We start from the raw sequence: 11,268 nt of genomic DNA on the forward strand, positions 1-11,268 counted from the left end.
CAGGATGCGTTCACTCCTTGAACTATGAGCTTGCGCAGAATTCTGGCTGTAGGTTATACTGTCTTTATGACCTGTGTTAGCTATAGAGCGTTGCATTCGCTTTGTATGTAAACAAAGTTCAACCGTTAGTATTTATCGTGGATATGTTTTGATACTACGGAAGATAAAATGCCGGCTTTTTTACAGTGTATTGAAGTAGAAAATTTCAAATCGTATAGAGGTAAATTTACCATTGGTCCCTTAAAATCATTTACTGCAGTAGTAGGACCAAATGGATCTGGTAAGTGAATTTTAGGTTATACTGCTGATAATACTGCCCTGGTTTTTAAAAATTTGAGTTACAATTTTTCTTAACAGGAAAGTCAAATTTTATGGATGCCATCAGTTTTGTTATGGGTGAGAAAACTACAGCATTAAGAGTAAAAAGGCTCAGTGATTTAATACATGGTGCATCAATTGGACAACCTATTTCTAAAGTGTTGGTATTTAGTAATTTTTGTTTAATTATTTTTATATTTTAAGCACCAGCCTCTCTTATATTAATGAATTCTTCGTCCAACAGCGCTTCAGTGACGGCTGTTTTTCAAATGGAAGATGGAGTCACAAAAAGGTTCACTCGTACAGTACAAGGATCATCTTCTGATTATAAAATTGACCGAGAAGTAAGCGTTTCTAATTATATTTGGCGTAGATTTAAATGAATTGTTCTATTATAATATTCTTATAATTGTATTTATGTTAATAGGCAGTTACAACCCAAAAATATTTAGGTGATTTAGAACAAATTGGAATCAATGTAAAAGCAAAGAATTTTTTAGTGTTCCAAGGTGCTGTTGAATCTATTGCTATGAAAAATCCCAAAGAATTAACAGCACTTTTTGAAGAAATTAGTGGGTAAGTTTAGATTAAAAAAAAAATAGATTAAATATCCTAGAACATTTTTGTCGATAGTTTTGAACCCATTTCCTTCGTAAAAATCGTTCCAGATAAGTTGATACAAAATTATCGGAACATTCGTAATAGCATAACTTTCACCAATTTATCTTCTTTTAAAAACTTCTAATTGCATATAAACACTGCCAGTCTTGAACTTTATCCAGCGCAAACCATTAAAAATAAATTTTAATTTGATTTTCTAATCAATCCGGAATGTTTTCTTTTAATCATTCCGCATTAATAGGTTTCCCGTTCTTCAATCTTCGATTTTTACGATCATTTAAAAATTAAATTAAAATTTTTTTTTTATATTCCAAACTATTTTTATCAGATCCGGGCAAGTAAAAGATGAATACGATCGCCTGAAACAAGAAGTACTGAAAGCAGAGGAAGAAACTAATTTTTCTTACTTGAAAAAGAGAGGTGTTGTGGCTGAAAGGAAAGAAGCAAAAATGGAAAAGGATGAAGCTGAAAAATATCAGCGATTGAAAGACGAACTAGTAAGATTTTTACTTTTTCTTTTTTAAAAAAGTACTTTTTTAGTCTTGATTAAAAACTTTTTCTCCATTTTTAGGCAGAGAAAGAAATTGAATACCAACTATTCCGATTGTATTATAATGAAAACGATATAAAGTATTATGAAACGGAACTTACCAAGAAGAAAAAAGAAGTTGAGAAAATAGAAAAGAGAAAGGAACACGCTGAAGAAGCCCTTAAGGAGAAAAAGAAAGAACAAGGCAAGGCAAATAGGGAATTAGCTAAAATTGATCAAGAAATACGTGAAGTTGTATGTATTGGTTATCTTTTGTTTTATTATTTTATTTTTTTAATTTTATAAAAATGATTTAATATTTTAATTTGGTTTTCTTCAAGGAAGCTGAGGTTAACAAAAAACGCCCGTCATTTATTAAAAGTAAAGAACGTACAGCACATTTACAGAAAAAATTGAACACAGCTAAGAAATCTTTAGCCGAAGTGAAGCAAGCTGCAGAAGCACATGCTGAAGATACACGTTTATTAGAAGAAGAATTGGCTGAAGTAAATAGGAAAAGGGAGGAGTATGAAGCGAGTGAAAAGGATGCCAGTCAATCTCAAGGACGGGATATTCAACTGGAAGAGACGCAGGTATGAAAATGTTATGTGATATGGCATCTCAGCTAGTCGTGTGCATTCATTATGCACCCAAAGATACAAAGTCTCATGTTAGAGTAACGTTCTTTTACCTTGATATTTGATATATATAAAATGAACAAAGAGCTGACATTTTTTGGAGTTTTTAAAGTTAGTGTTAATAAAATTGAAGGCATTATTCATTTTGTCTTAAAGGGAGCAGTAATTATTCTGCATTTAATATCATTAAGTTCTTGCTGTCATATCAGTTATACCGAATTAAGTCAACTATCCTAAGATTTTTTTTCTGTTAAGAAGTTTCATATCAGGTGGTAGTATTGCCCAAATAGTGTCAGTCAGGAATGAGAATGTTCCATTAATGTTTTGTTAATTAAATTGTTGATTAATGTTTTCAGTAATCAAATATTGATGCTTTATGTTTTATGTAACTCATATAAGCTTCATGCAACTGAGCCTAATTCTTATTTCTTATTTCTCGCAGTATGTGGCCCTCAATTTCAGGTCCTTTGTTGCCTCCTTATTAATGGTTACCCCTCCAGTTAATATTTTTATGTAAAGGTTTACAAAATCAGTATCTATGGTTTATTTAACTATGATGGATTAGGTTGCGAATGCTGCCAAATCAAAAATTCCTTAAGTATTTTGTTTTCTCCCTTATCATCCAATGGGTTAATTGAAGTAAAAACTAGATTTTCATTGATGACTTTTCAAAACCAATTTTCTTAGGTACAAGAATATCACAGTTTAAAAATTGAAGCACAAAAAAGGTCATCGCAATATATGCAAGATTTAGATTCAATAAATCGTGAACAAAAGGCCGAACAAGATCAACTTGACAACGAGACCAGGGTGAAAACGCAGTTAGAAAGTCAAATAAGACAGAAAGGACATGAAAGGGATGAAGCTCAAAAAAGAGTTGATAAACTTACTGACCACATTAGGTATGGAGTTAAAGATCAGTCAAGAAAATAGCAAAAAGTATTTAAGTAATGTATATTTATTCTATTTTTTTTTTTTAACTTAATAGAGCCAGCGAACAATCATTAGAAGAGCAAAAGAAACTCCAATTGGATCTTCAAAGTGATGTTGGCACATCAAAAGATCGAGTTAAAGAACTTCAAGCTGAATTAGAAGTAGTAATGGAACAACTTGGAGATGCAAGAGTGGATAAACATGAAGATTCTAGGAGAAAGAAAAAACAAGAAATCGTGGAGAACTTTAAAAGGAATTTTCCTACAGGAGTGGTAAGGACTTTTTTTCAGCAAACTACAATTTGCATCATTAACTTGTATTTCTTCAATTCTTAGTACTCTTCTTAAGACTTAATATTCTTGGTTATAGGTTTAGGAAAGTTATGTTTTATTTGTTATTATTTGTCAAACTTTACGTCACGGATTTCTGCCTTCTTCAGAGACTACTGTAACACCGATAGTTGCTTTCAGTTGTGCGTTTTCAAATTGACTTCTGTGGAAGGGTAACACAAAGCGCGTTCTTACATCCTAAAAGAACACAGAAGGCGGCACCCATTCGTATTTTTCTTTGATAAAGAACTATTTTTCTATACCTTGCATTTAGATTATTATTATTATTGTTGTATAGTTAGGCAATCTGCAAAAAATTGTTTCAATCAGTAAAGCAAACTTAAGTATAACAATCCTTTAATCATGATATAAAAATATGTTCTCACTGAGTGAAAATATTTAATAGGACTTCGTTTGTGATGGGTTCTATTTGCAGGTGATATGGCCGAAAGGAAATATGATATTAAAAATTTAATTATTTTATGACTAGAAAATTATTTTTATAGAAATTCATTCAACGTAGGTAGGACAGTCGAAGCTCATTTCAAGTAATCATTTTCAGATCAAGTTTCTTAATCTAAGATCCTTTGCGTTGATAGAATTGCCTTCAGTTACCATATTATTAATTCACAAATTAATATTTTCTATGTGTTCACAGTACGACAGGATGATCAACATGTGCCATCCTCAACACAAGAAATATAATGTAGCTGTAACAAAAGTGTTGGGTAAATATATGGAAGCCATAGTGGTGGATACTGAAAAAACAGCGCGACAGTGTATCCAGTATTTGAAAGAGAATTTGTTAGATCCGGAAACATTTTTACCTCTTGATTATATCCAAACTAAACCTCTTAAAGAGAGATTAAGGTAACTTCTACTTACTTAAATTCAATTGTAGCAACAATAAGTGCGAGCTTGCTTTTTAATTTTTTTTTTTTTTTTTTTCTTCCACCAGGGCTATAAAAGACCCAAAAAATACTAAACTTCTCTATGACATTTTGAATTTTTCACCTGCTGACATTAAACAAGCCGTTTTATTTGCAACAAATAATGCTTTGGTTTGTGATACACCAGAAGATGCAATGAGAGCTGCGTATGAAATCGATGGAGCTAATCGTTATGATGTAAAGTGCTTTCTATAATATTCTCATGGATTTTCTATACCACAAAGCTAAACAGTAAATTCTTTTCTTAACAGGCTGTGGCGTTGGATGGTACATTTTACCAAAAATCTGGAATTATGTCTGGTGGTAGTTTAGATTTGGCTAGAAAAGCTAAACGCTGGGATGAAAAGCATATGTCTCAGCTGAAAGCACAAAAAGTAAGTAACAATTTTTAAACCAACAGTAATTGGTGAAAGTGAGTAATTGAAATTAATAAATTTTTTTACGTTAGGAAAAATTGTCCGATGAATTGAGAGAAGCAGTTAAAAAATCTAGAAAAGAATCGGAATTGAATACAGTTGAATCACAGATCAGAGGACTTGAAACTAGAATAAGATATGCCAAGACGGATAAAGAAAAAACTGTAAGTTTAGGTTTATTTATTTATTTTTTTTTTTTTTGAAACGTTTTTATCGTTAAAATGAATGAAACTACTAGTCAACTTTTTAATTAAAAAATCGTACATTTGTTTTTTAATGTTTAGCTGAAACAAATTGATGAACTTGAGAGAGAACTCAAAAATTTAGAAGCTAGATATGAAGAAACTGGAGTAAGTATACTTTAAATGGTAAATGCCTTTTTCATCAAATTAATCAATATTTACTATTTTGGTTAACTTCATCTCTTAGCCAAGACGTGAAAAAATTGAAAGATCGATGGCAGAGAGAGATTTAAGAATTCAAGAAATGAAAGAGAGAATGAACTCTGTTGAAGATGTGGTCTTCAGAGATTTTTGTAATAAAATTGGAATGGAAAATATAAGACAATATGAAGAAAGGGAACTTAGGTTTGTTGATTTCTTTTATTTTTAATTTAAACTAATTTAAATTAGTTTTCCAAAAAATTAGACAAGAATTGGTTGTTTTTACTTTTTTGTTATTAATTTTGTTATTTCCACAAATAGATCACAACAAGAACGGATGAAGAAACGAATGGAATTTGAAAATCAAAAGAATAGAATTGTGAATCAGTTGGAGTTTGAAAAATCAAAAGATAAAAAAATAAAAGGTAATTTAGATATATACATCTATATATTCGTCTGAAGTCAACAAAAGTTTTGGAAGTAATTGTTTTAAAAAGGCGTTTTTGAGAGCATTATGAAAATTTAATTTAAAAAAACAAAAAAAAAACTATAAAACATTGGGACATGGATTTCAACTTAAATAAGTTTACTTACCTTGTGATTGTTCACTGAACACTCATTGCCTGTAGATTTAAATAGTAATAGACTTTTATAAACAAAAAAAGTAGTAAATTTAAGTAAATTTGAAATAAAATTGATTCTAGTCTAATGTACATGTTAATGAAGATCTTGATACATTTAAAAAGAGTATACTAAATGAAGTGAAGATAACCTTCATCTTTTTTTAACCAGATAATGTAATAAGATGGGAAACTGCCGTAAAAGATGATGAAGAAGAGCTTAGAGTGGCACGAAGTGCAGAACAGAAACAGCAATTAGATTTAGAAAAGGAAATGAAACAGATCGAAGATCTGAAAGCTAAACGGTTAGGATTTAAACAAGAAGTTGATAAAATGGATGAAGCTATTGGTAAAGTAAGTGGAATTGATATATTTTCAACCTTTTAGTAATGAAATAATAAAACAAAATAGAATAAATAAGAAAGTCCTGGATAAGTGAGGCTTCCTTTTGACGATTGGTTGAGAATAATCCCTGATGAATTGCTTGGCATTACTTTGGGCCGTTAGTATTTCTCACCCAAAATTGCTTTCTCTTTATCCTTAAGTACATCACTGAAGGATGGCGCTCCCAGTAAAATGTTTTGAGCTTTTCGAGACAGTTCGATAGTTTTCTCATTTGCTTTCCCAATTTTTCCTTACAAACTATTTCTTATAAATAAATATTACAGGCACGAAGAGAAGTAGGACATATAGCTAAAGATATTCAAGCTGCACAGAAGGCAGTAACCAATATTGAATCTAAACTTGAGCTAAAGAAATCTGATAGACATAGCATTTTAATGCACTGTAAGGTGAGTTAATTTTTATTTAATTAACAACCATTTATTCCTGCTATTTGTATACCACTTAATTCTTCTGTTGTATCTTTTGGTGATCAATATTAGATGGAAGATATAAGCATTCCAATGTTACGAGGGAATATGGAAGATATTGGACAAGATTCATCAGTAATGGACGCGTCATCAGATAATTCAGTTGCTAATTCACAAAGTCTGTACGATAGAGAGAACAGGTATATTGTTTAAAGTATCTTAAATCACTTAGCATTTGTACTTGAATTATTGTTTTTATATTTGTTATCGTTTAACTTGGTGAATATAGTATTTATCATCTTTTAGAATAACAATAGATTACTCGGGATTATCAGAACACTTAAAAGATATTGATGACGATGACGTTAAGAAAGTTGGTGATAAATTGGCTAAAGTTATCAGCGATCAATCCATGATGTTGCAGAAAATTCAAGCACCAAATATGAAGGTCTACTTTTAAAATTTAATTATCTTTCTCCATTATTTGTATAAAAAAAATAGTAATAATTTTATCTCATATTTCTATTTTGTAGGCAATAGAAAAATTAGAGTTAGCTAGGGGTAAACTTCAAATAACCAATGAAGAATTTGAAAACGCCAGAAGAAAAGCTAAGAAAGCTAAACAAAATTTTGAAAGAATTAAAAAAGATAGATATGACAAGTTTGTAGAATGTTTTGATCACGTTTCCAATAACATAGATAATATTTATAAGGTGCGAACACTTCATAAAGTTCATTTTTATAAAAATTCGCCTGATAGAATTAAATTTTATGATTTTCTAATTATTTTTGTACAAATTTATTTATTTTGTTGCAGTCTTTAGCAAAAAATCCTTCAGCACAAGCGTATCTTGCTTCGGAAAATCCAGAAGAACCATACCTTGATGGAATCTCCTATAATTGTGTAGCTCCTGGAAAGAGATTCCAGCCTATGTCCAATTTGTCAGGAGGAGAGAAAACTATTGCAGCTCTAGCACTTTTGTTCGCCATTCATAGGTTATTTTTATTTTATATTTATCAACTGGTATAATCAAGAAAAATTAGGGTAACATAGTAAGCAAGTGGCAGTTTCTTTTTTTGTCTGTCCTTCATTATTAGATCCACTATTAAATGAAGCTGTTACATTGAATAACCGTCTTAAGCTTCATTAGAATCTAAACCTAACTTCTCGCACCAAAAGCCAATACGCTTGCTGAAGGTTTATACTTGAAATGAGCACACTCTTAGAATGGATTGTAATACCAAACTTATTTATTTTTTTCTATTCGTAACATATTCTAAACTACTTACCAAATAGAGGAGTCAATAGATTGATTGGGTCGCTTTAGCGTAGGTTTTTAAGGCCGCCCTGCTAGAATCTACCAAATAGAGGTTAGGTAGGGATATTTTCTTTTTAATCTTTTGCCTACAATATTCCCAATACAATACTTCGCTGATGTATCAGCGCCGGTTTCCAGAGATATAAATCTTTCAAAGCTATAATACATGTGGTTTGATGTCTACATTCTTGGACTATTCAACAACTTCTGAAGAAGAACTTTACTTGGTTTTCGACTTACAATATCCACGTGGTTACTACATAAGAATTTGCCGTCAGATGTTAAAGCAAAAAGAACTTTCTTCATATCTGATAATCAAAAGTAGCATCGAAGTAATTTTCTCCCTAATGCATTAAGCAACGTTGTGTCGTCTGTGTACATGAATGTTAATTACTCGCCATTGACATCTTACGAATGAAATAGCAATGGTACTAATATTACTTTTCGTCAAGAAGTTTTTTAACTACGTGTAACGTTATCCATTCTGGCGTATTAAGAGTATTCCTTTATTTCTTCTGGGTGTTGCATTTCAGCGGAATAAATTTTAGACAATAATGCCTTTAAAATAAAGTTCTCAAGTTAACAAAAAAGGTAAACTGACTTGTATTGTTGACTTAACATCAGCACCATTGATATTATATTTTTTAGTTTTTTTGATTAAGGACTGAAAAACTGCAAACTTTGATTAAAGTAATATTCTGGAAAAATAGGAGATCTTTGAGTTTTTTTTTTTTTTTTTGGCGCATCAACAGCTGAGGTTATTAGCGCCCGGAGCTTTTTCCAGTGCACTGCCGGCCTCCGGACAGTGTTCTCTCGTTACAGACAACACTGTCCTTTGCCACTGTTATTTGTTTTTTGTATGTCCTATGATTTATTTTACTTTATTTAACCAAAAAATTGTATCTTTTTCAGTTACCATCCGGCACCATTTTTCGTCCTGGATGAAATAGATGCTGCTTTGGATAATACTAATATTGGAAAAGTTGCATCTTATATTCATGGAGCCACCTCTAATTTACAAACAATTGTTATTTCGCTAAAAGAAGAATTTTTCAGCCACGCTGAAGCGTTAATTGGAATTTGTCCTGATGTGAGTAATCAAAACAAATCATAATAACTAATTCTGCATTTCTAATGCAATTTTAACTTTTTAAAAAAATGTATGTATGTGTTGCGCGGTACTTTCTCTGCATCTGCTCTTCACGTATCATTTACATATTTACCACTTATACTTATTTATTGCATTTATTTAAGTACAGTTTAAATTACTAAATAAATTTAAATGTATATATATTTCGGTTTTTTATAATTTTGTTTTCCAGGCTGGAGAGTGCTTAATTAGCCGGGTAATTACAATGGATTTATCTCAGTTTCCACAACACTGGTAAACTGGTAACTGGTGAACAAGACAATCGATTGTTAAGGAAGATAAATTCAGAATTTAGTTTATTTTTATTCGTTTCATTATTTTTATTTTTATAATTTTCAATTTGAAATTTTAATTACTTGTTGCAACAATTGTTGCAGTTATAGATTTTTAATCAAAAATTAAAAAACAAAAAAGTTAAAAGGATGGTTTAGATTAAAAATAATTTCTGCAGAATAGTAATAATCTTTTGACTATTATCTTTTTTTTATTAATCTCGAAGTATAATCGGAACGTTATTTTTATTTTATTTTTCTTTTTTTAAACTGTAATTGCAACTATTTGGCATTTAATTTAAAGATTTAAATATTAGTTGGAATAGATTCATTTATTTTTTCTTTTTTGTTTGTATAATTTTTATTTAATTTTCTACCTTACAAATCTACAAAGTTTTCCGTCATGAAATTTAATTTAATTTTTTACTAACCAAACAAATTAATAAAAATAATTATTTGTTTAGTAAAAGATACTGAATATTTTCAGTACTTATCTGCTTAAAACTGGACATTGTAAAATTTTTCCAAATTATGTATGTAAATATTTTTATTATTGTAAGAAACTTGATAATATATTTTGTGTCTTTTGTAAAAAAATATTTATTATCTGTTGAATTTTTTTTTTTTTCATTTAGATTAGTAAGAATAAACTAGATTGTTTAGTTCAGACTCTATTAGAAATAATTATAAATTTTTGCTTTGCTCAATTTAGCCTTGGGCGAGTGGAACGTTGTTTCCGGCGGTAGCGGTATGTTTTGTCAAGAGATCGTAGTATGCCTATTGCAATGGTTCTCAAAGTAGGCAAGCATTATCGCCTAAAGTTATTTGAAGACCGTGGGTAGACGATAAATTGGCGAATCTAGACGACAAGCTACAGTATGTTGTAAAGTCTCCCATTCAACTGGTCCTTTTCGTTGGTAAACTGACTGTGTTTTTGTTTCCAAAAAGTCTGGTATGAACTCTCAAACGACTCTCTTGAAATAATTTTTATATTTTTATCTATTTACATTTAAAAAAAAAAATCTACGGTGACATCTTCTTGAGACTAGGGCACTGCTGGTCTCCAGACAGTGTTCTCTCGTACAGTGAGCTGTAAGAAACCCCTAAGAAGAGAGTATCCAGTATACACTAAGCAAAGAACTAATCCTTTCTTTACCATCATTTTTTTTTTTTTAACCATTATTGTCGATATTCTAACTTGAACTTTTTTTCCAACTCCGGATTTTGAAACATATTTTCTTTTTACTAAAATTATATAGTTTTTAAAACCGAACATTACTCTGAAAGTCTTCTAATTGAAAGAAAACTCAAAAAAATGAAGTTCAGATTAAATCATGGTCGCTTTAGCATACATTTAATCGCCCTTCATAATAAAGGGGCCACAAATCGAAATTATATTGTAATCCAAAGATACTTTAAAAAAAAAAAACCTACACAGCTCTTTCTACACAAGTTAATGGCATTTTTCATGAACACATATTTTAAATAAAATTTTTTGAACATGAATACAATGTGTGTACGTATTGTAAAGAAAATTGTTCAAAGTAAAGTGAAAAATCCACTCAGTACTTGTAATAAAAAGATGAGAGATTATTGCTACATTATCGTCAGTTTTGTTGAGGCTCGCTCAATCTAAATTAAAAAATTTCAGCTTTCTTCGATTTTTAGTTTTTAAGATAATTTGTTTACACAAAGAACATTTTCTGACTCAAGGGACCTCAAACGGATATTCCCACTGAAAACTTGAGATCCAAAATGTAACAAGTTCACAATTAATTACCTTCCTTCTTACTTCAGAGCAAGAAAAATTAGTTGAAGAAACTAATCATTAGGTTTTATCAAAAACTGATCTAACAAAAATGATACTAATCGTAGTTCCCTTCAAGAGTGATTAATAAAAAAAGATTTTTCTACTCGTAAAATACGAGATAAAATTTGAAACTAGTTTTTAATCAATATTTTTACGCCACGTAAAGGT

At 30.3% G+C, this 11,268-nt stretch overlaps 1 protein-coding gene across 1 annotated transcript; it reads left to right on the top strand.

Moving 5' to 3' along the window:
- Window positions 1–44: 44 nt before the first annotated feature.
- SMC1 (structural maintenance of chromosomes 1) lies at window positions 45–9,794 on the top strand. The gene is made up of 24 exons (XM_074135198.1): window positions 45–280; window positions 358–478; window positions 563–662; window positions 746–894; window positions 1,268–1,436; window positions 1,511–1,723; window positions 1,810–2,061; window positions 2,794–3,008; window positions 3,095–3,311; window positions 4,027–4,238; window positions 4,327–4,495; window positions 4,570–4,692; window positions 4,767–4,898; window positions 5,019–5,084; window positions 5,164–5,321; window positions 5,439–5,542; window positions 5,910–6,091; window positions 6,406–6,528; window positions 6,622–6,749; window positions 6,856–6,997; window positions 7,083–7,262; window positions 7,367–7,545; window positions 8,781–8,958; window positions 9,191–9,794. The coding sequence occupies exons 1-24, from the start codon at window positions 169–171 to the stop codon at window positions 9,254–9,256; spliced, it is 3,690 nt and encodes a 1,229-aa protein (XP_073991299.1). The 5' UTR covers window positions 45–168; the 3' UTR covers window positions 9,257–9,794.
- Window positions 9,795–11,268: the final 1,474 nt, after the last annotated feature.

Source organism: Rhodnius prolixus, unplaced genomic scaffold (genome assembly GCF_049639745.1).
Source record: "Rhodnius prolixus isolate KJV_2025 unplaced genomic scaffold, Rpr scaffold_5, whole genome shotgun sequence".
NCBI classification, from domain to species: Eukaryota; Metazoa; Arthropoda; class Insecta; order Hemiptera; family Reduviidae; genus Rhodnius; species Rhodnius prolixus.